We start from the raw sequence: 27,417 nt of genomic DNA, 5'->3' as shown, positions 1-27,417 counted from the left end.
GTCTCCCTCTGGGAGCAACCAGTGGCCAGTGCCAAAAGGTGTGTCAGGCAAATGGAGACACAGAAGATGGTGATATGATCAGATACATTGGTAAGGGGAACCATACAGATGACAAAAGTGGCAAACAAAATACCTGGCTTGTCTGAGAACTCCAAAAGGAACTCCCCTGCTTACTAAAATTCCTGATGGAGACTTTTAGTCATTGCTGTGCAGTCCAGAAAGGAGAGAGTGAGCATTACTTACTAAGGATGAGAAAATGGAGGAAGAAATGGCACAGAAATATTCAGCCTGCTTCTGCACAGGTATTCAGGCATCTCCATTAAAAAATTTGTGTCAAAACTCAAGTGTTTCACATGAGAAAAGTCCCTCTTTCTGCTTTCCTCTATGTGGCCCAAGTACAGTAGGTTAAACACAGCTTGGAAGGCCATCAGAGTTGTTGTCATGGTTTAATCCCAGACAGTGACTAATCACCACACAGCTGCTCTCTCACTCTCCCTCAGTGGGATGGGGGAGAGAATAGGAAGGGCGAAAGTGAGGAGACTTGTGGGTTCAGATACAAACAGGTTAACAGGTAAAGCAAAAGCTGTGCAGACAATTAAAGCACAACAAGAAATCCATTGACCACTTGCCATAGGCAGGCAGGTGTTCAGCCATCCCCAGGAAAGCAGGGCTCCACCATGTGTAGCGCTTACTTGGGAAGACAAATGCCACTCTGAACATCTCCCTCTTCCTCCTTCCTCCAGCTTTATATGCTGAGCATGATGTCATATGGTATGAAATATCCCTTTGGTCAGCTGGGGTCAGCTGTCCCTGCTGGGTCCCCTCCCATCTTCTTGTGCACCCCCCGCCTACTTGCTGGTGGGTGGCATGAAAACCAGAAAAAGCCTTCACTCTGTGTAAGCGCTGCTCAGCAATAATGAAAACATCCCTGTGTTATCAACATTGTTTTCAGTACAAATCCAAAACACAGCCCCATACCAGCTGCTATGGAAAAAATTAACTCTATCCCATCCAAAACAGCACACCTGTGATTCATGACTGAAATAAAATTTCAGCAAAAATGCTTCAGTTCTTCTTTTCACTAGAAGAAAAGAAATTCCTGGGACAGGGAGGTGCTTATCCTGCTTATCTTCAAACTGCCCAGTAACCACATTGCCAGAAGGGGAGCAATAGTCACTTTAAAAAACCTACTTTCCCCCTGCAATCTCAGCTTCCCAACGACTTTTCTAGCCGTTCCCCATAACTCAGTTTTAGACCCCTTGGCAGGGCAGCATGGTAGCTTGATGTATTTGCCATAAGCTCTCCCACTGGCACGCTACCAATGAGTTTGCCCTCGGTTTTTTGCATGTTAGCTCCTCTGAGGTGTCAACCTCTGATGTAGAAATTTCCAGAGGTAAAATTTTGGTCTATAAGGGGCAGAACATAGCCACACCAATCATTTTCTTTCTCCTCATTGTCCCTCTCCCAAGTCTGTCTCTCACTGGGAAGCCTGTGCAATGCTCTGCTTTTGTTTGGGGGGCTGTGGCTTATTTCAAGACCTGTTGGAGAGGAAGCATCCCCACTTCAGCACTGCCTCAGCTTTACCTCGCGATTCAACTAGTACCTTTGTCTTCTCCTGCAGTTTTTGCCAGAATCCTGAAGGCTCCTGAATCCCAAAATATCACCTTTGGGTCTGTGGTGACGTTGCGCTGCGCAGCGACTGGCCTTCCAGTCCCCACCATCACCTGGCTGGAAAATGGGAAAGCTGTAAGTAATTGTTTTGTCATGCTTTTGGCCCTGGAGGGCTGCTAGCAGCTGGAAGCTCAGCCCAGGGATTAAAATGTGGGTCTGGCAGCCAGCATCCATAGTTTTTATTCCTTGCCTTACTTAGCACCTCACTGTGCAATCAAGTTAATCTCACTTTGCCTCCTTGCTGCAGTTTTCTCCTCTGCAAACCATTCTTCCCCTTCTCCAGGGTGTTGTGTATGTTAATTGTTAGGGTCTGGAAAGCCTGAGATGGAGGATGCTTTGGATGCTTACAATGTTCCTCTGATCCAGGGTTCCTAGGACATCATTGTGGGTTTAAGTATTTCTGCAGACACTTTTCTTCCTCTTTTTCCTTTGGTGATAATAACATGGCAAAATAGCTTATTTGGCAAAATAGCTTATTTGAAAAAATAACTCAAACTGAGGGAGTTGCTCTACTTAGGTAGAGCAAACTGTCTTGGGAGACCGGTGGGACAGCATATATGCACAGCATATTTGCACATGAATAGATATGAATGTTTTCAGACTGACCAAGGTGACACACTGAAGTATGTCACCAATTTATTCCTGGCTGGAAGCATGTCCTCAGGAAAGGCACATTGTCTTTCCCAGAAGGCACCAAGAGATGTAAATCCAATGCTTCTCACAGGAAACTGTTCCATCGTCCAGTTATCCTGACCATTTAAAACAGATGCCTACTTTGAATTCTACTGGCTGTATGTCTGTGTGTAGGCTATTGCAATGCCTTCCCTTCAGCTGAACTGAAGAGGTAAGGTGCACTACAGTCAGAGCGGGTCAACAGCCTGAGCTTGCCGTGGGTTTCCTCCAGTCTTGACACAGTTATGGTGGACATGCTTTATACTCTCTGTGGTCTTTCAACAGCTTTTTTAAGGATGTGGGCCCCAAGGTATCATGCTGTGGAGGCAGGTGGAGCAGCTGCTATGTTGAGGCAGCGTGTTATGTTTTCTCACTGACCACCTGCCAACCCCGAGTCATTCTGGCAACTGACAGGCCATGGCCATTCCTATGGACTTGCTTGTCCAACAGGACCAACAAATCCTCTTGTTCAAGTTCCTTAGTTCGAGAGGCTATCCCTATCCTGGTTGGTATCCCTTCTTTCTGAGATTTAAAGAGTAGGAATCTGCTGAGGTTATTGGGATGCTTTTGAAGAGAAGGATGGAAACTCCTCTGTGCAGCAGCTACCTTGCCTACCTAACCTAAACACAGTTCCTTTTCCTCCTGCTCTGCACCACAGGGCATCGCGGACCTTAAACTATAGCTCTCTGCACTGCAAAGAATAAATGAGCCAGGTGTGAAGATGTGAAGAGGTGTCTGCTTTAGTGGTGGCTGAGGTGGCATTTTATAGGCTAAAAAAAGATCTCCTGGAAACAAAATCTCAGTGAACATATTTGAAAAGGGAAGGGACTCAATTAACACAAGGGAATAGCTGAATGTTCCCAGCAGAGAAAACTGATGGCCAATGTGGAAGTCCTTGGCATAGCTACCTGACACTTTCACCTGTGATTTTCATGGTGTATGTCACCACGTGTACTGCTGGCAAGGCTTGCAGCTACCTGAGTGCCCTTTTCCTCCTGCATCCCAAGCTGGGAGGAGCAATTCTGGCTCTCCATGCTCACTAGGCACAGTTCAGTGCTGCCAGGAGGGGAGGGCAGCTAACAGGACAGGATATGCCAGCCCTGAGGGGCAAGGAGGGAGAGAGGACTGGATGAGCACAAGCGGCCACCTCTGCCAGGTGGCTGGCAGGCAGGGACAGCCTGTAAAGAAATTCCTCCATCCCATCAGGAAGGCCTCAGCAGTGTCTTAGTGCTCAGTGGTTCCTGGGGAGAAAAAAAATTCTAAAAACGAATCTGACCAGCACTGGAACAAAAGAGAAACTTGTGAAGAAATATCCCCTGAGGTCTCATCCACCTGAACCATCCTGAGCCCCCACCCTGAGCTCCCATCCTTCTTCACAGCATAAGGCCAAAAAACATCCCTGCATTTGCAGAGTGACCGGCATGCCACCTGTCCCTGATGCAATACTTTCAATTACTGGGTTGGTCTGGTTATTTAGTGATTTCTTCCCATGCACATTCCCTCATCACCACTCCAAGCTTTTTCATTACCCCTTTTCAGCATTTTCTTTTCAGAGAGAAACCAATCTGCTTACAGAAGAAGTGACACAACACTGTCACATCACTGCAGGCTTTTTCAACTACCTCCTTTGAGAACAGACACAGATCCCATGGAAATCATGTTTCTACTAACTTCCAGGCAGGTCAGACAGACCTCTCCAATGTCTCAGATGCATGGGTAGAGTGCTTTGCTGGCATAGACCCAGGGACACAACTCTCACTGTCCTTAGGGCCAGGTTGCACTGGTGGCAGACACGACTTGCTTGAGTTACACTGGATGCTTCTTATCAGTATGAAAGGTAGAACAGGAAATATTGTTCCTTCCTGCTGCCTTTGCGAGGTAGGGTCTTGATGTACCATGTCCTCCTACTTTAATGATTGCCATATGAGCAGGAAAGACTTGAGGATGAAATGAAACTCAACTGGCCAAAATCAGCAGACTCCAAGCTCATAATTTACCTGGGAATTTCTGACCTGGGAAAACAGCTGACCAAAATCACCATACCTGCAGCCCCTTCTGTATTTCCAGGTGCAAGATAAGAAAATCTATTGAATATCTGCCCAAGTGTTGGAGGCAGAGCACTTGCCTTGCTCACGACTGCTTTGGAAGTGTGGCAGTGGTTACATTAATCCAGAATCAACAACTTCGAAACTATTCTCTTTTCTCCCTCTGTACAGCCAGGACCCACAAAGTAACCTCGTGACCTTCCTTGATAAGACACGAATAGGCAAACAATCTACTAGAAAAGGTCCTTGAGTAATTAACCAGCTCAATTACATGAGCAAAACTGAGACTACAGTCCCCAGGAACTGAAAATTAATTGCAAAGGTATTGCTGAAGTGCGAAATGAGAAGTATTTGCTTTTGTCTGTGAAGTTGGCTGCTATGAAAGCACCAAAACAATGCAGGCAGCTTTGCTCTCTGCCATTTCTTTCTGCTGGCTACAGCTTTCTCTGACCATTTAAATGTTTGGGGCTAGGCCTTCTAGATTTTTTCCTTGGTTTGTCTGTTGGTCTTTATTGGAAACACCACTGCACTGGGCTTTCCGCTCTCTTAGGTGTCTGCAGGGTCTATAGCGGAAAGCGTCAAGGACAGAGTGGTTGACTCCAGACTGCAGGTCTACGTAACCCGGCCCGGCCTGTTCACTTGCCTTGCCACCAACAAACACAGCAAAACTTTTGGAGCCGCAAAAGCTGCAGCAACCATCAGTGTTTCAGGTATGTTGGGGAAGAAGGGGTCCTTAATTTTTTACCTTTGCAATCACAGTCCTAGCTTCCCTTTTTGGGGAGAGGAAGGGGGTGCAAAGTACTCTGGAGGAGGAGGGAAAGCCTTGGAGGGCTGATAGTGTGCAGGGGGCTAAATTTGAGTACAAGAGCATCTCCCGCCAGGCTATTTCCTCATATATTCTTACACTTTGGAGACTGGCACAGCTGTCATTTCCTGAATGTTTGATGCTGTCTTGTACTCTGTGTCCCAGAAGCACACTTGGTAAGCTCATCCATGTGGAGGAAGTTATGGCCATGACCCAGCGCTGGTATCACCTAACAGCAAGGTGAAAATAGCTTTCGTGAGCACTTTGGCTTCTCAGGGGTTTGCATCCTAAAAGCAGGGAGGTTGCTGGTGGAAAATACCCTGCTGTGCCTGGCGTAACCTCTGCTCCCAGGGACATCTACCATACGGGGAAAGGAGAAATACCAATGGTCTGAGCTAGCTGACAGCATTTATCACACCGAGAGGAAGGTGGCAGATTGTGCCTTCCCTCTTGGGAGAGGCAGAGAGATTTAATTAGAGGACAGAGGAATCACCCAGGTCTGCAGATATGGGGTGGTAGCCCTGGTCCTGCAGTTAGCAGGGTATGCATCTGCCCCTCTCTCTGTGCCTCAGCTTCTGCTGAGAAAATAACCATGCCCTTTCTTACACTGGGCGCTGAGACCTAGCAGCAAGCTCTGCCCCACAGGACACTCAGCTCTTGGTACCATATTTCACATCCCCCATTCTGCTTTTAGGTCAGGTGAGGCTCTGCCCCATGAAGCAGACCTGCAAATGCAGTAGGGTGGGCAGGAACGGTAGGCTGGTGGGAGACCTGCATGGCCCTCCTGCAGGCTGCCTGTGCTCAGCAAGACGAGGGCAGCCCCTCGGAGCAGGAGCCTACCTCCGCCTCGTCCCAGTTCCCAAGGGTCCTGCGTCAGAGGTGTCCCATTCCTCAGCCGATGCTCAGCACCTCCTCCCCGTGCTGGCACAGCCCAGCTCCCCACCGTGCTGCAAGGGGGGCGCAGCTGTGTGTCTGGGCTGCTCCTCCAGCCCTGGTTTACCCCACCTGTTTCAGCTGCTGTCTGCAGTAACGGGTGCATGGGTGGCTTGAGCAGAGGATGCTATTTGCAGGCTATGTAGGACCCAAGGATAAGGGTGAAGGTATGGGTTTAGGGTGCAGCAGTCCACTTCAGGAAGAACTGTCATCAACAATCCACTTCCTCCTCCTCATTCCCTCTCCCTGTATAGTGTCCAGTACTGCCAAACTATTTTTCCATGCAAGAAGGCGGAAAATAAGGACAGAATTGAGCTGCATGTTTTTCAGACAGTTTACGGGTCCCAGACAGATTTCCAAGCATGGAAATCTTCACTCCCACGTTTCAGAGGGGGCAATGAAGTGTCACTGATGTCTTTTCCATTTCTTCTTTCTCCGGGCTCATCACAATTCCTGGATCTGGTGCCTTCCGGCAGAGTGGAGGTAAGAATGGCTTTCTGTGGCTGTCTGGGGGTTTTCTCTGGGGCAGGGAGGAGAAGAAAGGTGAACCAAGGAGATTTGATTAATTTTGCTTAAATGAAGGCAATGGATTTCAGGATGCCATGCATGAGGTTTACTTGAGGGGAACACTGCACTTCCTTATACAGGCATAATGGGAGGCTGGGGCCAGGTAGATAAGGATGCTTGTAAAAAAAGCAAGTAGTGGATCAAACATCTATATGAGTGTTTGTAATATGGTAGTGGGAAGAATATTCTGGAGTAAATTCTGTTCACAGTTACACATCTGCAACTTTGCTGACCTTATAAATTTACAGGTAGAAGCTCAATTGCAAGTTAAACTCCTGTCTGTCCACAGCCAAAAAGTGAATTTTGATTTGGACATTTGTTCCAAGCAGAGTTATGCATAGGTAAAGACACTTGCATGTGATCAGACATGCACTTTGCTTAGGATTTTTTGTTTGTTTGTTTGTTTTGTTTTGTTTGAGAGCCCCAGTGTATTTCTATGTGCTGCACTCTAGGTCAGTCTGGAAGGAAAATGAGAGGGTTAACCTGGGAGGGCAGCTGGGAGCTACTGGCCCTCAGAGCAAAGAGCAGAGCCTGAGAAAGTCTGAGCAAATGGCTTTGCCACTCTGCTGACACAGGCGTCCTGCCAAGGCCCTTGCCTCCCTCACAGGGGCTTGCAAGATTGATTCAGGAAGCTTGTAAGTGATTTAGTGACCACCCCATGATGATGGCAGACTTATGCCTTACACCTGCACCCATGTAGGTGTGACAAGCATGGGAACAGCGATCAAATGCTCAGCCCTTCTGTCCTGCAGTTGTTCTCAACATTTGCCGCACAAAATTCCCTTTCTGTGACAGGGCGTTGTGAGAAACATATTGTGGCTGCCCTCCATCACAGCCTGGACTGTGTCTCCACGGACTTTGGAGTAAAAAAGCAAGGAAACACAATATTAGCGATGGTGGCTCTTGTCAGGCTGCTTCTGCAGCACAGAAATTCAGCAGCACAGCTGCCCCATGCTAGCCTGTGCCCTCTTTTTCCTTTTGGGGCACAGGAAGGATGTACCTTTCAGATGAAGCACCATGGGCATCACCAGGAAAATGTGAATAACCCAACCCATCTCACACCAAGGACAGCTCTGGTGGGGCCCTTGGGGAAGCGTGATGCTGTGGGGAATCCTGCTTTGTGCCAGGAAGATGTCATGGGCTGTGGAACTGGTGTGGGATACTGGAGGGGTGTCTCTGTGGCATTAAGGGGTGTCTGCAGAGCCTGGGGTGATGCAGGGTGTCACAGCTTCACTGCTGTTTTGGTAGTACCTCAAGCAATAAGTGCCTTCCTGTATTTTTTAGCCAATGTGGTATATAGAAAAAAATAATAATTAAAAAAAAAAAAGGACATTGAGCCCAAAGTCATGCAGCAAATCCAGGGTGAGAAAGTGTCATTTTCAGAGGGCAGCATCTGAAATGCTGAAATTTGGGCATCCAGTATAACCCCTTGTCCACATACCCCCAACTTTCTGAAGAAAAACCACAAGAACACCGAGGGTTGACAATGGGTGATTATTTGGACAGGGGGAAAGAAATAGGAGGCAAAGTTACAAATAGCTCTCCTGGCTACTCCAAATGGTTGGCGTGTTGTGAACTGAACTCCCTGACCCCAGTTAAACCGTCCGAATGAGCAGTGGGGACAGCTGCACGCAGCCCTCCACCCTCCCTGATTCTGTCATCCCCCGCACGCGGGGAGGCTGTTGTCCCAGGTTTCCCCCCACCGCAAAGGGCTCTGCATGGGATGCACACCCTGCTGCCGTGGGGCAGCTGTGGGAGCTGTGGGAAGCACAGCTGACCTATGCGTGTCCTTGCCTGGCTGCTGCCTTTTGCTGGCCATAGGGAAACAGGGAGGGAGGGGTGACCTCTGTCTCCTGCTAGATGCGAAAAACACAGGAAAGATAAATGAAGGACCCACGAAGGAGCCCACCCTACTGTGATTTTTACCGCTTCAGCATGGCTCTGGCCCCACGCTTTGTGGCATGAGTTTGTGAAGTGGGAGATGTGGTGAAGACAGGAGAGGATGAACCAGGGAAGAACCAGGACAAAACTGCAGGGGCTTGTGCCTTTCTCCTCCCTGTGTCTCCCACCTAAACACGTGGCAGGGTCAGGAGGGGTGCAGTAACTGAGGACAGGCAGGCAGGAACTTGGCTGCTCTGATTTTGTGAAGTTCCTGGTATGTGTTGGGTGGTCTTCACTCTTAGAGTCCATCCAAAATTAAACTGTTGCCAGTCAGGAGAGCAAAATATCCTGAGTTATCAGAGGTGAGCAGCCAGCAGCATGGCTAACCTTCACTCGACAGCAGCAGGAGAACAACATGTTTCCCCATTTCCCTGCCTGGGGGCAGGGTGAGGAGCCATGCTAGGTCACACTTGTGCATGATCACTCAGTCTTTTTTGCCCATTCACAATGCTAGCAACCCTCAGGCCTGGAGCTTGCCAGGAGGGCCCTGTGCTCACACAAGTGTTCCTTGCAGAAGCTTCATTTTTGGACAGTATTAGCTTTTTTAAGTGGCTATAACCATCTACCCTCTCCTCCGCCCCCTCTTAGCCTTTCAGATGCCACTTTATTCAGAAACAGGGCCTTGGCATCCTGCTTCCACGGTGCTTAGGGCTGTGAGCTTACTGTGTGTGTATGCTCTTGTCCTCAACAGCAAGCTGTACAAGGGTGATGCAGGCTACTGCAGCACGTACAGAGGTGAGGTGTGTAGTGGTGTCTTGGCGAAGAATGCTCTTGTTTTTTTCAACTCCTCCTATGCTGACCCAGAGGAGACCCAAGAGCTGCTTGTGCACACTGCCTGGACTGAACTGAAAATGGTGAGTTCATTCTGCCAACCAGCCGCTGAGTCTCTGCTGTGTAACTACATCTTCCAGGAGTGCAATCCCTCGGGAGCTGGGCCAGCTCCAAAACCAGTGTGCAGGTAAATTGAAAAAAATGCTCATATTTCACTTTCATTGGGTGGGGATGCTAGGCAGCAGGGGAGTGGTGAGGGTCTGCCCAGACCTGCAGTAGCACTGAGAGAATGTGCTACTCTACGTTTGCATGGGTTTTCCCTTCACTCTCTCGCCTGTGCACAAAGGTGACCTGATCCAGCTCTCTCTGTTCATTGCTAGGCTACGGACCGACTTTCAGGCCCAGATGCCTGTGTTGTATCAGGCTTCTAGCACATGGTGTTGAGAAGAAATACCTATTTGAATAACATAATTGATTTAAATAATTAACATATTTCTATTGCTTAAATCTTACTAGGTCAGTATGTAGTCATTATTACTACAATTATCCAAAGCAATTGCTTGTTAGGAATTTTGACTAAATACGGTCACAGAGTGTGCAACAGATCTGGCCAAGGCAACACACTAATCATCCAGCACTTCCCACCACAACAAAGATGAAACAAAAAAAAATGACACCAAGAGACGCTGCCAGTTTAATTGTACCTGCTAAACCAGACCTCTCATCTGGCTCTTGTATCCTCCCATATGCAGAGAAGTGTGCATTGAAACAGGGCTGGCAGGGACCCCGAGGAGGCCAAAGCATCTCCCACTACAGCTAATCCACTGCTGACAGGTGTTAGTGCAACACGTCCCAGCGACAGAGACACTGCTCCCGCCCCATACAACCTCCTGAGCAGCCCGTCCCTCATTGCTCCCTGTCTTCCCACCACGGCCATGGGGATGAGTTTCTTCCCTTCCTCTTTTGCAGTGAGATTTTACCTTTTCCACAACTCCTCAGACTAGAATAAAGCAGGGTTTTTTTTCCAAGCTCTGCTCATAGCTCTTGCTTTTCCAGCCTCTGAAGCTTCTGCTCCTCATCTTTCCTTGAGTGCTAAATATATATATCCTACAGCCCAGGTTCTGCTAGTGTTAACTATAAGGGAATGGTGATTGCTTGGTGTGGCTTGCAGAGGACAACCCTACATAGACGTCTCAGGGTGAAGCTTCCTTTTTTCCTAACACAGCTGTCGGCCACAACTGATTCATATCCATTTTCAACCCCTGTAGGACTGTTGTCTGGTCATTACCCATTTCACGTTTAGGCAGCTGACATCCCTGCCTAAGTGCAGTACTTTGCTCTTGTCCTCCTTGAATCACGTCTTAAAACAGATTACTCGCATTCAGCCCCAGCACTAGTGTCTCTACTAAAATACAAGTCTTCTCTGCAGACATGGCAAGCATGCTGCCAGCTGGACTTGGGCCAGATGTAGTCTACTGGCAATTATTTCTCCAGTTATGTAGGGGCTTTTTAGGACAATAAGCAGCATATTGTCTTTGTAATCCAGACCTTTCCAATTACTGCTCCTTTAGTATCTCTGAAACAAAGGCACAGAGCAAAATCTCAGCATGAGGCTGGACAATACATTGCGTTCTCTATTTGGTGCCAATGCTGTTTGGTATTCCTTCACCAGCACAGCAGTGGGATACATCCTATGAAAGAAGTTTATGTTCAAGTATCCACAGATAATCAGGCAGCCAAGTACTGAAACTTGCTTTTTGCTGGCAGACTCCTCCCTGCCGCCTTGTTGTTCTGCTCTTTGTCATTGTGCCCTTTAGTACATGATCCTCTGCCTCTGTTCAAGATGTGTGACAGTATTTATATCTAAGCCACACATGCACAGCACATTTGTCAGCTAAGGATTTTGCACAGTGCTCTGTGAGGCATTTCAGTGAGACCTGGTTCTCGCTTCATTTGCCCCTGCTCACAAGGGCCCAGCAGGACCAGAACTTGTGGGGATCCAGCTGAAGACCTGCACTTCTGGGGCATTTCTGAAACCAGAGTGACAAAGCAAGTATGTCTGAATCTCAATGAACTTGCCTGGCATCATCTTTCTTCAAATTCATGAGTCTATGTTACTTTTTTTTCCCCTTTAATGATTTTTTCCTCGTGATTTTAATGCAGATTTAAATGCAGCTTTCTTTATGACAAAGGCCCTGGAATGGCATCCTTCCTGTTTCCTGTTCCCAGAGCACATCAGTTGGACAACAGTTCCTGCAAAGCCCTAGTCCAGCACTCCTTTTGATAACTCAGACATTGAATGCATACTTCTGCACAGTCGAGACCTCTGGGGGCTCTTGAACACATTTCACATGGTCTTGGTTACTTTCCAATTATCTTATCTGCTTTTTACTGACAGCTTTATACCTCTCTGCAGTAACTGGCTAGACTGCACCAGTTTTCAGCTGCAATACTTCATGAGTAAGAATTTAAACATCTCAGAGGCTGGATAATTGTCCCAGTTTTTGAGGGACATATTTCCCTTGACGTACTTCCATGGTTTTTTTGCCTTGTTATTTCTTCTCTGCACCATTTTTTCTCTCCCCTCATCATTTTCTATGTTCATTTTGTTTGGAAGCTAACTAGCAAGATTAACGACTGACAGAGTGAGCAAAGCTTTTATAAAAATAATCAGGAAGGAAAACAAGATACAATGAATCAGAAGAAAACAACATGGGGAAAATTTCACTTCACGTAAATTAAGATGCAATTTGATTACAAATAGTGTTTTCCCATTTTTAAGGGAAAGTGAGGTCTCATCTCATAATTCTTGATTAGATCTGCCTTTTACCACTGACTACTTCTGTGACAGCAAAAGAAAACCCCTCAATTTCTGTTTCAGTCACTGCTGATATGATGTGACCAGGCTGCAGGGAAGAGTCTCATGCTGGGCAAGATCTGACTTTGGTCAGGTCTGTGTGTCCCCACCTCCTCCTATACAGCCCTTTGTGGTCCCTAAAATACCTACTGGGCCACTTGTCCTCTTCTGCTCCTACTGTTCTTTGTCTATTTGTCATTTGCATGACATAAAATTTCTAATAATAATCTGCAGTAATCTTTGCATATGATCTCATCGAGCTCTCGCTGCTCAGGATTAAGTGTTACAACAATGGTATGAACCAAGCTCGAGGATACTGACCATCCCTCCCTCTGTCTGCCTCACCATGCTCCTGGGGTGGATTTGTGGTGATGATAAGCTGTCTTTAAAGCTGGAGCTCGTGGGGGAATGGTCTTTCGCATTTAGTGGTTGCACACCAAATGAGGGTCTTGTTTAAGGTTGTGATGGCTTCAGGAGTGAAGGCAGCTAACGCAGTCCAGATCTCCCAAGCGTCAGCCAGCACTTCAAATGCAAGATTTTCTCATTTCCCTAGCTAAACATTTCTTTACTTCAGAAGGTCATTCCTAGTCCACGTGTTGTCTAACATAAAAAAGATAAATTACACCATGTGGCTGCATTCTGGCTTTCATGGAAGTGAGGAAGTTATAAACCAGCACTGGCTAAAACCAAGCATGGGGCAGCTGGCTTTGACGGCTTCAGCAGGCAGACTTAAAGGGCATCCGTTGCTGTTGCAGAAAAGCTGCTGCCCCGGGTAGAATTCCCAATGGCCTCTGTCCTTCAGGCGCTTTAGAGAGTTTGCAGTGTTGGTCGTCATCACTGAAGCTCATGGCCATCTGATCTTGCCAAAACTATTGGCAGAATATAAGTAATGGAATTGCATCAACCCATCAGGTGATTGATTTGTCTAAAACCTTCAGCACAGACCCAAGCTGTACCTTCTGCATCACTGTGTACTCTCCCACACCTGACATCAGGTGTGTTGGTGGTGAAGGATGAGTATCTGCAAAGGCCTTCAGCAGAGCTCAGCAAAAGTAGTCTCTGCACGTCACCTCAAAGCTGGTTTTGCAACTCAGGCTGTGTAGAATGAGTACATGAAAAAGCAGATCACCAATAAATACGTTACATAGGAGAGAGTTAGGTCTCTTACCAGGCACTGTAAAGGTTTTGCTGCAGGCAGCTGTCAGATAAAAAAGGGATGGAAAGGTGTCTGTGGAGAAAATAAGAAAATTGGATGGGAGATTCTGTGAGATTAAAAATACAGGCAAATACTTAGTTTTGGAAGTTTAAGAATTGCTGCTCACTTCCTGTCACCACGTAATGACACTTTAATGTACACTTGAATGTACACTTTACAGAAGACAGGTGCGATTTTTAGAAGGTACTGAAAAATGCTAAGATAACTCCCAGACATCATATTTATTAGTAGAAGATGGCAATAAATCTGTAGGAAAAGGTGGGAATGAACTCCTCCCAGACTGTGATGTGTGTTGTGTTTTGAGCATAAACCCGCTTCATTTAAAATGTAGCTTTGTGGGTTTCCTAAAAGAAGCTGTTAGATTTTATACAGAGTTTCCCTTACGGTTTATGAGCCAGATGGACTGGCTTAAAGAAGCTTACCCCTTTTAAATGGATTTCTGTCAGCCTGCATAACCCCTGCACACCACTGCAAAGTGCAGCCATTGTTATCAAGCCATTGACTGCTGTATTTCACTGTTTTTTGCAAAATAATGTAGAGAGAATTGCCTTGCTGTAAAGGATCTCTACTGCTTTAAGGAATGGCTCTCAATGGAGGAAAACTCTCAGAAGGGGATTTACAAGCCAGGGCTGATGCTGCTCACTCTTCCTGAATGCAACAGGCTGCCCAGCCTGCACCAGGACCCCAGCACCTGCACCCACATCCCCTTCTTTGGTAAGGTGGCACACATTGTCCGTTGTCCAGGGAGCTGTGTTCTTGGTACGGGATGGGGGGAAAGTTGTGATCCATAATTTACAACTCAAGTAAAAGCTGGCGGTGGGATGCTGTTTTGTCAGTGCCGGTGTGTGCCACTGTGGCAGCCGCATCGGCTGTTCGCCTCCCTCTTCCTACTGGGGCTGCAGGAAATATCCTTCCAGCAAATAGAATCTTTGCTTAGAATTTAGGAAAAAAGTCTTTTTTGAGAGGGTCATAACAACCTCACTGCAAAAATCAGTCTTAGTGGAGGCAAAATGGCCATTTAGCTGCCATTGCAAAGAAACAAACTGCTCAAGCACTTCTGGGAGGGAGGTTTTTCCCGTAGCATACCCCTAAGCAAGCACGCAATTGCATCACATCCTGGACAATCCTCCTTATGTCTTGTCTTATCTTTTTACAGATTTTAAGAAGGAGAATATAACCAGTAAGTAGACTGCTTCAGGCTCTATGTTTCTGGAAGTGGGCATGATATTCTTTGTTGAAGATACAGCTCACACATAATTTTTGTGGTTTTCTCTGGTACTGGCTGGCTGGATTCAGGTTATTACTGGGGGATGCCTAAGCTTCCACATCCAAGGCATGAGAAAACACATTTCCAGCTCTTCAGGGCTTAGGGAGAACATGAGAATCGTGCTTTCAGGTGATCATGAGGCAGGTTTCCGGCATTGCTTTCCTTGCCTTTGAATGAGAGACATTTAAGATGCTGGGCTCAGACACTCGACTGTGTTCTAGGACAACTAAACAAGACTTTGCACCTCTGCAGATCTACGGGTGCTGGTCATGTGGGCACTGCTAACTTGTTGCAGATGTGAGGCCTAACATGGCAGCTTACATATCAAAGTCATCCAAGTTAGGGCATTTTACTTTGTATTTATGACGGGTTAAGTGCTCTTGTGAAGTCCACAGCCATTCCTATACCGAGGTGTTTGCATGCCTGGGGCTACAGGAATTTGATTCTATGTTTGAGCTCACTCACCTGGAGTCAGTACTGTCATGGTGGTGTTTCTACCTACCCATGTGTAGTGCCTGGTGCCTGGTGAAAGTTCAGAAAGCTAAGGGTTTACTATGTTCCTCCTACAGGAGAAACAGGACAGCCTGCTAGGACAAATTAAAGCTCACAGTCTTTGTCTCAAACTGGGATCAAAACTTACACAAATTTTTCATGATGATGAAAAAGATTTGCTTAAAAAAAATCTTTATTTTAAAGCACTTCTCTTTTCTCCTATTTTTCTTTTTCTGAGCTGCAACTTTAAGAACACAATAGAAAATAAAATCATGGCAACAGTGTTTGCTGGGTTCTTAATTTATTTAGAAAGGTTAATAATGCAGTGGAGCCTAATGCATGCCATCAACCAGAATGTTAGCCCTAGATCAGCAGAGTTTGTGTAAGATTAGCTAGAGTGTGTTAATTGTGTAAGGCTGCCTCTCCTCTGTTTTCTTCCTGCTTCCTAGATTATGCCAGCATGTGTTAAACTCTCCTATGAGGGCAGGTGGTGTCTACATTTATGTTTCAGGAATATATTCCTACATTAAAAATCCTCTCAAGATTTTCTGCTCAACTTTTCTATGGCCAGAGTAAGCCTTGTGTATTGAAAGGGAACAATACATTCTTTATCATAAAGAACATTGTTTTATACTATTCCTTCAGATCTGTAGTTGCCTTCAGTGTTTCCATACATGCTGGAAAGCACTGGCAGTTCCCAAAAATTCAGACTAAGAGGACAAGCACTGTACAGAGGCAGGGAGGAGGGACACCACCATGGGAGTTTATGAATCCCAGCCCTCTGCTACCTACCCCAGGAGCATGGGTGTTAGTGTCCCTGCAAGAGTGCAGGCTAAGAATCATGCAGCAAGTGCTGCAATTTGCTTTCTGCCTTGGTCTGGCATGGGTGGCTTCCTTGTGGTTCTGCTCTGCAGTTTCTGTGTGGAAACACTGTGACCTGGGTAGATGCAGTGCAACCATGGCAGGTGCATGGCCCCTTTCCTCAGTCTGAAGGAGCTCCAGTTCCATTTGTGGAGTTTTACCAGATCTGATCTTATGTATTGAGGTCAAAATCCATTTAAGTGTGAACAGGAGCCTAAGCAGTTCCCCGCCTGGCATTGTCTGGTCCTTCTATATGCTTCAGGTGTGTTGCTAATTGCCGCATGCTCATGTGTAACAACATGTTTGCTCTTGTGAGTTCCCTCTGCAGGATGTGGTCTGAGATGTCTTGACCCCATGTTTTGTGTTTTGGTTTTCCTGTAGGGACTTGCTACAGGGGCAATGGTCAGTTTTACCAGGGCTGGGCCAACGCCACGGACTCAGGCATTCCTTGCCAGAAGTGGAGCGACCAGGTGCGCACCAGTGTGAGACCCACTGACCAGAGAGCCATGATCGAGGTCTGCTTTTCCAAAGAGTTTCCCAGAGCCCATCAGCCCGGTCCCACTGGAAGGGCTGAGCAGGGACAGGTTGCCTTCTTTCTTGAGTCACTGGTATTTCACACCTTCTTTATATTTTAATCTGCAAGTTCCCCTTCCCATGGCAAGATATGCTCTCTGTCATTCTGGTAGGCTACTGAAAGCTTGTTTTACTTCTGCCTTTCTGTGCTCCTTTGTTTTCATTGGTTTTGTTTTGCTAATACCATCATGAAAAAATTATACAGAAGGACTAATCCAGTTTGTTTCCTCGCTCAAGGCTCCCCACTTGCACAGGAGGACTCCTCAGGTTTTCCCTGAGCTGTCTGATGCTGAGAATTACTGCCGCAACCCAGGAGGTGAGCATGAACGCCCCTGGTGCTACACCAAAGACCCATCCGTGACCTGGCAGTACTGCAGCGTGTCTCCCTGTGGAGATGGTAGGCAACTGCAATTTACGATTTCTGCCACTGTGGTTGTTTTGGGGCCATGCAAGGTGTTTGCATCCTGAGCTCTCACGGCCACGCTGATCTGTGTCTTCTGGATTCAGACAGTCCTGGTTCTTCTCACACATTCACTCATCTTTAACCAGGAGGTGTAACGAGCACTTTAAAGATGGGAAAATGAAGATAGGCAGACCGAGGACCTTGCCCCAGATTATATTACGACCAAAGGATGAAATAGTATTTCCTGTGTTATTACGAAAAATGGGTTTGCCACATTGTGTTTTGAGGAGAAGGTAGGGTTTTGGGCTATTTTCCAACGTTGTTTCACTTCTGGTGATTTTTTTCAATAATAAGAAGAAATTTTATCTTAAAATGTCTGGAACAGATGGCAACATCTTCACTCTGTGATATTGAAACTGAGTCTTTCTGTTACCTCTTATTCAAAGAACAGAACAATTTTTGAAATATTCAAGATGCACTGTTTCTGGATCTCTGTGTTCAGAAATGGGACAATTCTTGCACAGAGCAAAGGGGTGCCGTGAACATACGGGAGCAAGAGTCAGTATCAGTTTAGCAGGCCTTAAAAAGAGTGGTTTAAATTTCTTTCTGTTCTCAATCACTGCGTGTATAGATCAGCATTTTCTAGAATGTCTCAGAAGATACTCAGGAGGTGGCTACCTGAATATTAAATAATTTTCCTAATGATACAGCCCAATGTATTTTGCACAAGTTTGCCCTATTTGCCCTGTAAACACACTGAGATGCAAATTGTTAGAGGCAAGGGGATATTTCAGGAAAGTATCACTGTGTACTTACTTGGTCTGACACTCGTCCCTGCAGATTCCTTTCAGGACACACGATACATTGTGGTCCACACTGTAGACCATTGATCTTTCCCACTGCAGACATTACTATATTTGAATACTGTTGAGACCATCAGATATGATCTCCCACCAGTAACTCTTACAAACATTCCTTACCAAAATTGTGGTCCCAGCTGAATGAGAACTGTGCCTTGGTCTTTACCAGACCCTGGGTTTTCACATTGTACAAGCAGAAATGGGATTTGCTTCCTGCAAACCAGGCTTCCCTAGTATGGTCCTCTTATGCAGTCATGGCATTGCACCTGTAATGTCAGTAATTCCCAGGATCTCAGGCCGACTCCATAAATACCTCTTAGAGAAAGGCCCTATAAACTAGCAGAGGCATAACCTTCGGATTTTGTTTGTCTTACAGCATCGTTATCACTAGGAACAAGAAAACCAAATGGAGAAACTCCAAATCTTCCCCCTCCTCCTCCCTTTTCTCCTACATACTCCATGACTGTTATCATCTCGATCATCTCCAGCTTTGCCCTGGTTGTCATCCTTGGCATTGTCACCCTGGTTTGCTGCCGTCGGCGAAAGCAGTGGAAAACCAAAAAAAGGTAAATCTCGGGACTTAATTCCAGGGAACAAGTACTGCTCTGAAAGAGGGCCTGCCTTTTTCTGAGAACATGGTCCTGCGAATGCCTGGCAGGGGGAGCAACCCTCCCTTTGCTGGTGGCAGCTCAGTGCAAGCTCTGACAAGTGCCTGTGCCAGAGCAGATGTCCCCAGCTGTTCTGGGGACATGCTGTGACACCTTGATGCAAGGCTCTTTCAACAGCCCTGCTGCACCTCCTTTTTCCGTCCTGGGAGAAAACAGCCCCAGTGGAGATGCAGATAGTTATCTCCACTCTGGGGTCTGTGCACACACTGATGGGAAACTACTTCATCATTTTAGAGGGTCAGAGACACCAACGCTCACCACTCTGCCTTCCGAACTCCTCCTGGACCGGCTGCATCCCAACCCTATGTACCAGCGGATGCCTCTTCTCCTCAATCCAAAACTGCTCAGCCTCGAGTATCCCAGGAACAATATCGAATATGTGAGAGATATCGGGGAAGGGGCATTTGGGAGAGTCTTCCAAGCAAGGTAAGCAGCCCGTGTGTGAGTACTGTCTGGAGGTACCTGGGGAAAATTAGTAGTTGGGAGCCACCTATGTGGGCATTGGAAATCATTCCTTTGTTCACTCAAACCAAAATTAAATTAATGTGTACCAAATTACTCAGTCTTGAGTAATTGTTTCTGTTGCCCACTGCTTTTTGTTGATATTTGTTAAGCTTCTGCTACCCATGGTTCTCCTGTTCTTCTCTCTAGTAGATGTAATGTCTTACATACCAAAGTCTGGTGTAAAAGCTTAGCTAAATTTATCATCAGTGTTTTTGCCAAAAGAATTGCCTGTGACATGTGACCCATTGTGAAATTCTTGCATTTCCCAGTATTTTCAAATTGTCAGTGTGTGATGTCCTCCATTATAATGCCAAGACTGGCCAGTAATTACCACAGAGTGCAATGTGTTATGCTACAGCTAGGTCCTGACCCAATTTCTATTTGATTCTGTGGCAAAACGAAACCAAATTAAAAAATCCCCTAAAAACCCAGTTCACTTAGGCCACCTTTTTTTTTTTTTGGTCCCCTTTAGTTACTCATTCTTTATTCTTGGAATTTGCAGCCATTGTTGCCTGTTTTAAAACTGAGGTATTAGATGAGATCCCACTTCTGTTAAATCTCATGGGAGGTGAGATCATACACTTCTTCAAATGTGAAAAATATTTCACTGAACATCCCAGAGATGAACACAGTCCTGCCTAGACTGAGGTAGATGGAGGGTGTCTTGTTAGCCAGAGTTCGTAATTTCTGCAGGACAGTCTTTGGCCAGTACTGGTCTCCTTGGAAAAACCCATCCCCAAATTCCTGAAAGAAAATGGTCAGACTGCCCCATTCCATGTTTACTCAAAAGGGTTTTCTTTGTCCTTTACAGTTAACCAGTTTGGGATGTGGTTAATTTTGTAGCTCTATCTGGAATCGTGTATGATGACCTCAAAAAACCTAGGGGGGTATCAGAGTCCCACCACAGACTAAGACCTGCTTGGTGGAATTGTTCCCACTGACTTCAAAGACAAAGGACCCTCCTTGCAAAAAGCAGTCATAATTTGCAGATACTTCTAAAGTTTATAGTTTTGTGTTGATGTATCGGCTAGGAAATGAGTTACGCACAGGTTAAATGGGTTAGAGCAGGCAAACAGTTCTAATAGCTGTGATGGATTTTTTTTCTAATAAGGGACGCATTTTTTCTAATGGAAGAAATGCAGTCACACTTTAATACAGAGAGAGCTAAAAATAACCAAGTTTGGAGGGCACACAGTGGGAAAATCACAGATGCTTAGCCTGTGATTGATTGTTAGCCTGGATGGCAATGCCAAATGCATCATGACAACAAGGCTGCAGGAGCTGTGCCACAGCTGTGTTCGGGGCACTGCATGCCGGCCAGCACTCGGGCACAGGGCAGCCGTCGTCCCACACTCAGCACAGCGCTCGGCACGCCATGCAGAGCATCGACATCCCCAATGCGCGGCAGGGGTCTTCACCATGCTGCGGGTGCACAAGGCGGTCTTCCCGCCGAGTGCCACCTCGGCCCTGCGCCAGGAGCTTAAGTACAATTTGAGTGCTTCACAGACCTTTCTGAGCTGGAAGTTGCTCTCACCCACATTGAGCCCTCTCAAAGGGCGTTCAAACGTCAGTCAGCAAAGTGCTAGGTTAAGCAAGTGCTAAAGTGGTATAGGGTCCTTTTATGTGGATTTCGTCCACCTCAGTGCTGCAATTTATTTTAATTAAACCTTTTTGCTATTGTCAGTGGAAACTAGGAGAAAAGGACAAATTAAAAAAAAAAGGAACACTTCCTTCTTAGTGAGCTTTTGCAAAGTGGAGAGTAGCACTTGCTGAGAAACATCTGCTCTCTGTGTCTCAGGGAAGGAGGCACAAAAATATTGCATTTGAGATGCTTCCTTATTTTGGCTAATAACTCTATCAAGAGTCCCTCCAAGGCCTTATATTTGCAGGGAAGATTTAAGGCACTGATGTATCTGTGCACCGCTGGCGGATCAGTGCAGACTGCCGATCCAGTAGCGCCAGCTGTGCATCACTCCAGGTTACTGAGGCTATCACTACTCATATCGTTGCCTTCCTGTCTCAGATAGATAAAATGTACTTGTCTGTGTGTGTTAAATGGACATCTCAAGCTAAATTTAGCAACTCTCTTACTTCTCCTGGTCTCATGTTTCTCCCCCTCCTGTAAACACAGCTCTGCACCCAGTGCCAGCAATGTCTTTGCCAGTTGGCTTGCTGTGAGTCTTGATTCAGTGTTTACTCACTCCTGGGTCAAGCAACGTGTTAGGACAGGAAGTGTCTGGCCATCATTTACTAGCTTCTCCTGAAAGGCTGCTGTCTTCACTGAGGGCAGCTTCACACTGGAAAGGATGAGGAAGTTACCAATTACCCTAACAGATATCCTGAAAATAAGATTCAGGACCTGCTTCAGATCTGTCTTGATTGGGTTGTGATGGCTGACTCGGGATCCTCTGCCCCTGGGAGAACCACACTGGCCCCACGTGCCACCAGAGCATCACCCCTGTACAGTTCAACACAGACCAGCACACAGGTTTCTCCCAGAGCTGGAGTTGCATAGTCCAGGTTAATCCTGAAGCCCAGGATTGCCTAAAACCCTGGATGTGGGGTCTTTGCCAGTAGGCCAGTAGACCCCCACTGCAGAGGCATAGCTTGTTGTCTCTGCAAGAGACAAGGCTGTCCGTAGGGTTGGAGTTTCTCTGAGAGGAATCTCTTCAATGTGCAAGGGGTGTTTCTTTGACTCAGCATCTCAAATGTAGCTGAAAAACAATGTGGATGTTAATTAAAAAAAACCAACCAACTAAACAAAAAAAAACAAAACCAAAAACTCAGAGCAAAACAATCTCCTGCTAATTCAGAGCACTGTCCTGCCCACGTAAAAAGTTCTCCAAAGGGCAGGGTAAAGGTAGGTATTCACCAGCCGCAGTAGATGTTAATTGCATTATTTAATGATCTAACAGAAGGTTGATGTCTGTGATGCTGAGGAAGATGGGGGACAGGACATCATCTCAAATACAGGTTCAAGCTGCTCCTCATTTTTTTCACAGCTACAGCTCTGGAAAGAAAAGCTGACTGGAAACTTAAAGTCAGGCACGCTCTGTAGGTAGGCTGCGGGCAAAATCCATAACTGCACGGCTGGTTAGTTCTTTGAATGGCAGATACCTAAATGCCAAATGCTGTCAGTGTAGCACAAATCCATTGATGGTGAAGATGGCAAGGACAGCTGCTGTCCATCCTGTGTGCAAAGAGTGGGCACTTCTCTTAAGCATTTAGATAACCACGAGAGAGAAAACCCAAGGTAATTTCTGCTGATGCTTCCCAGTTCTAGAAGAAATTGAGCTATTTTCTAGAAGACACTCCATCTTCCGGTGTGCCGCCTGGATTCTCCTGGTTAATTTCAGTAGCTGCTGAAATGAACCATTGCTCCGCTGCAGGTGTGCCCCTATCCCTTTGTGCAAGGACTGTCTTTTGGTCACCAAAGGGGTCAACTTCAACATAGCTCTGCCAAGACTGCAACAGTCTGTCTCTGTTCCAGATCGGTGTGATTTTTTCAGGTCTGTTTGGGCTGAAGCAGCACCTGAGTTATTGAGGGTGACATTACTTGCTGTTGCTTGAAGGCCCATTAGAAGGCTTTGTGCAGCTTAATCTCACTTAAGTTACATTTAGGCTAGTTTACATTACAGGATTTCAGTGAAGAGTAGGTGGATGGGTGTAGTTCAGGCCTTAGCCTGGGGTGAGTTTCTCCCTCCGCAGCATGCAGGACGGAGCTGTGCCTGCTTCTGCTTTGGCACTGCACTGGGCCTGCACTAGGTTTGCTAGTCAGTGATGAGTGCTAATCTACAATGAGGGTGTTTGGAAGAGATAAGGCCCTCCTCTTTTTACTTTTAGATGGTCTACTGGTTTCTTCAGGCCGTTGCTGCTGAGATTAGACTGCAGCTGGTAGGTGCTGGTACTTCTCCCCTCCTACTAGGCTGGAAACTCGCAGCCAGCACAAGGGAAAAAAGAGGACGTTTTGCTGCAATGGAGGCAGTAGCAGACAAGTGTGGACTTTGCTCCTCTGCCACGGCATGCCTGAGCTCCTCACCCCAGAGTCTCAGCTGCGATCTGGCCACCTGTGAGATTCCTTTCTTGATGGGCACTCTGCCATCTTCTGACATTTGACATTTACAGCATCCAAGTGCAACTGGTGCAACCACCATATGTCTGGAGTAGATGACAAGGGAACTGGAAGTTTGCTTTGGAAATTGGAACCTCCTCTCGGGGCTACTGAGCGGTAAAGTAACCTGGCATTTGGGCAACAGGAGGGCAGACGGGCCGGCACAGTGACACAACACGTAAATAGGCACCGCTGTCCCAAGGCTGGTTACCTGTAAGGAGCAGTTTTAACTGCAAGACCCCTGGGAAGAATTTGTGTGGGCAACAAAATGCACAGCTGAGGTTTGACACATGTTAAACAGAGTTACTCTTCTTCTGCAGCAGCTACCCCTTATCTTTGTTAAGCCCATCGAGTTAAACTTGTGGAAGGTGCAGTAAACTGTGGATAAGAAAACAAAATGAGTCTGTCATTGCTGTAAGCCAGGAAGGTCTGTTTCCTATGGATTTGTGTCTCTAAGCTCTAGCTGAAGATTCACCAGTGTCTTAACATGGTATATTTACACGTTATCTTGTTCTTCAGAAAGGGCACATGTAGACTTTGTCCCTTCTGTCCTGTCACCTGCTTCCGCAACACTTGCAGGAGACTAAATATTTCCTACACCCCAGCTCCCCCAGGTTAAATTCAGCTGAAATTAGCTAATGGTTTTTTAACTGCTTGAATTACAGACACACACATGCCAAACACACACACAGAACAGTGTGTACAAAACAGTACATTTTCCTTACAAAACCAGGGGAACATACCATAGTTGTTACTTTCACTCTAATAGTAGCCAGATATACTAATGCCACCATTGTGCTAGGTGCAGAAAAAGATGCAGTGAAAAGAGGCTTGACATTTTCATATAGAATAAGTTTATTTTTAACTCTGGTAAGCACCCCAGAAGTGAATTGTTTGGACTGAAGAGTCTACCCTGCCCTCCATGAAGTTTCTGATGTGACCTCCAACTGAGGGAGAGGTTATTGCTTACCAAGCTGTTATTTACTTATCTCCTTACAACTTATGGTAAAGAGTCTGTAAGCAGAAACAGCAGTGACCACAAAAAGCTATACTGGATTTGGTCCCCACTGACCTAAATTAATTATCTCTGTACTACGCAACGCAGTCATGTCTGAAGATGGTCTTTCCTGTTCCTTCGGTCAGTGCTGGGGACTTCAGCTTTTATTTTTTTGCCTATTCTTTTTTCTGTCCGCCTTTTCTGTACCCTTTTGTACCAGGAACAGAGCCTGCATTTGGTATGCATGCATCCATCGCTGATGATTTCCTTTCTCCCCTCTCCCTGCAGGGCCCCAGGGCTGCTGCCATACGAGCCTTTCACAATGGTGGCAGTGAAAATGCTGAAGGAGGAAGCGTCCGCAGACATGCAGGCCGACTTTCAGAGGGAGGCAGCCCTCATGGCAGAGTTTGACAATCCGAATATCGTCAAGCTTTTAGGTATCTGAATGAGGTGCCCGTGTACAGGGTGCCGCTTTCTGCAGATCTGCTGTGGTGGTGTTGGGGGTGCAGGGGCAAACACACATGCAGGATAGGCGCTTAATGCTGGTCTCTATTGGAAGAGAAAATTCCTCTTGCAAAAAAAAGTGAGCTTTTCTATGTGCCGTTGCATTCTCTGCTAAATTGTCTGCCAGAACAAGTCCCAAAAGGTAGGTCTGATGCTGTTGCCTTAACAGGATGGTGCATTGTAATAAACCCTCCCTGTCCTGCACCGAGTGTACTGTTGAACATGTTGCTGCCTAGCTCTGCTTCCAGTTTAATAACGTTGGCACAGATGTCATACCAGGAAGGCACGAGCTTCCTGGAGCTGTGATTTATTCTGTGGGTACTTAAAAAAAAAAAACCAGGCACAAGTCTTCTTAATTTTATGGGTCCCACTTACTATTGTGATGTCTGAACACTCACCAGCATTAAAAAAACAAAGTGAAACAAATAAACACGAAAAGCCAACCACAAAAATGGTCTCTTCTTTCCCTTCCCAGCTGAACAGAAACCCCAGTTTACTGGGTTTTTTAGAAAGCCTCAGTGCTGCAGTTTGGCTACTAAGGCACTCTTCTGTGAATAAAGCTGCCAATCAAATTTTATTTCAGTAAATTTTCGTGTTTTGACTGAAGTGGATGTTGCCAGCTACTTTTACCTAGCAATCATGCCCTAAGCTGTTGTATGCAGATCTGATCCCTGCGAACAGGCAGCTGAGATCTTAATTTATTTCAATAGGAGATGTTTTCAAATAAGAAAATTTGGAGACAGATCATTCCTAGTTTTGGAAAATCGAGGTTGATACAAGTGCTTTGGCTACAGAAAAAAACAGGAAATGCCTCAAACTCAAATAAACATTGTGTTTATTATCAACACATTTGAGGTCAGGAAAGGGCAAAGGTACAGGAACAAACAAGTTTCACATCACGGTTGTGTGGACAAAACAGCCACATTGCTGAAGACATCTTTCACATACACCCCTCATGCTTGTCAGATCCTGATTTTATCACATTGGGAACAGATATCTGTTTTTACTCAGAGAATCAAGTGTTAAGTCATTAACAAGAATTTCAGATTTCACAATAAGTCAGATCACCAGTTGCTAAATGATGGCCCTAAGAAAGCAAAACACATATGCTGTAAATACTGGCTTTTGCTGGCTGGCAATTTAATAATAGGCATGGAAATATTTTTGCCACATCACTGTATGCTCAATAAAACTGCTGGGAATGGGGTTCTGCATTGATGTGGGCTCCCGGTAAAACTGTAGGGCAAACAACATGCCTTTCAGTAGGACTAGTTTCTGCATCTGTCAGATGTGGCAAATCTCTCCTTTCTGATGTCTGTTTTTTCCTTGTCTTTCTTTCATTTTGAGTATCTGTCATGCCAAAAGTAATTTCTGGAATCAACTTTTTTTTCTTTTTTCTGAGCTGTTTTAAAAAAAAAGAAAAGTCCAGAAGTTGCAGTGGGAGTGTCTTTGCATTTCAGGTATCTCACTGAACCCTTGAACGTGCCCCTTGTGATTACTCTTGAAGTCTTCCTGCGTATGTGTAGCTCCTACACTCATACCAGTATAAGTACAACAATTACAACAAACAAAAGAATTAAAAAATACCGTAATCAGAACTATGAAGTTTACTCCCTCAAAGTATGTCCTTTCTGTTGCACCTGGGCAGAGGCAATACTTCTGTTAATGTCAACCTAAGCAGGACTGGGCTCTTAATTAAACATAGCTCCAAAAACATACCTTTTTTCTGGGGTGTCCAGATGAATCAGGCAACTGTATGACTTATAGAATCATCTTTGAGGTTGCAAAAGACCATTACAATCATCAAGTGCAACCATTAACCTAACACTGACAAAGCAACCACTAATCCACGTCTCTAAAGACCTCACCTGGTATTTGCACGCTTCACCTTTCTCTCTGTCCCTTCATGAACTGTGGAAAGTTCTCCCTCTGTGTAAATATTTTTGGATTTTTTTTGGTTTTGCACAACAGAACCCTCTTTGCTGACCAAATGACTAGCATGGTGCATCTACCTTCTTCCAGGTGTGTGTGCTGTGGGGAAACCGATGTGCCTGCTGTTCGAGTACATGGCCTACGGGGATCTCAACGAGTACCTGCGTGACCGCTCACCCCGCAACCTCTGCAGCCTGGTGCACAGCAGCCTGGACGCGCGGACTCGCCTCCCCAACCCCTTGGCGCTGTGCTGCACCAGCCAGCTCTGCATCGCCAAGCAGGTGGCTGCCGGCATGGCCTACCTCTCAGAGCGCAAGTTCGTCCACCGGGATTTGGCTACCAGGAACTGCCTTGTGGGGGAGAACATGGTGGTCAAAATCGCTGATTTTGGTCTCTCAAGGAACATGTATTCGGCTGACTATTACAAGGCGAATGAGAACGACGCCATCCCCATCCGATGGATGCCCCCTGAGTCCATTTTCTACAACCGCTACACCACAGAGTCTGACGTGTGGGCCTACGGGGTGGTGCTGTGGGAGATCTTCTCCTATGGCATGCAGCCCTACTATGGAATGGCTCATGAGGAGGTCATCTACTATGTGAGGGATGGGAACGTCCTCTCCTGCCCCGACAATTGTCCCCTGGAGCTCTACAACCTGATGCGCCTCTGCTGGAGCAAGCTGCCTGCCGACCGGCCGGGCTTTGCCAGCATCCACCGCATCTTGGAACGCATGTACGAGAGGGCTGTGGCCACCCCATCAGACTGA

The 27,417-nt window shown here is 46.2% G+C and overlaps 1 protein-coding gene across 1 annotated transcript; it reads left to right on the top strand.

Moving 5' to 3' along the window:
- On the top strand, positions 1-27,417 carry MUSK (muscle, skeletal, receptor tyrosine kinase; the record flags this gene model as incomplete). Its single annotated transcript, XM_010155974.1, has 13 exons — positions 1-90; positions 1,622-1,746; positions 4,939-5,098; positions 6,603-6,609; positions 9,326-9,592; positions 14,017-14,192; positions 14,635-14,658; positions 16,480-16,568; positions 16,909-17,068; positions 18,311-18,500; positions 18,837-19,028; positions 24,503-24,651; positions 26,741-27,417. Coding segments are annotated over 13 exons (2,306 nt in total), but the record flags the coding sequence as incomplete, so codon positions are not given.

The sequence above is a fragment of the Eurypyga helias genome, unplaced genomic scaffold (assembly GCF_000690775.1).
Source record: "Eurypyga helias isolate BGI_N326 unplaced genomic scaffold, ASM69077v1 Scaffold47177, whole genome shotgun sequence".
NCBI classification, from domain to species: domain Eukaryota; kingdom Metazoa; phylum Chordata; class Aves; order Eurypygiformes; family Eurypygidae; genus Eurypyga; species Eurypyga helias.
This window is presented reverse-complemented; position numbering and strand designations above follow the sequence as displayed.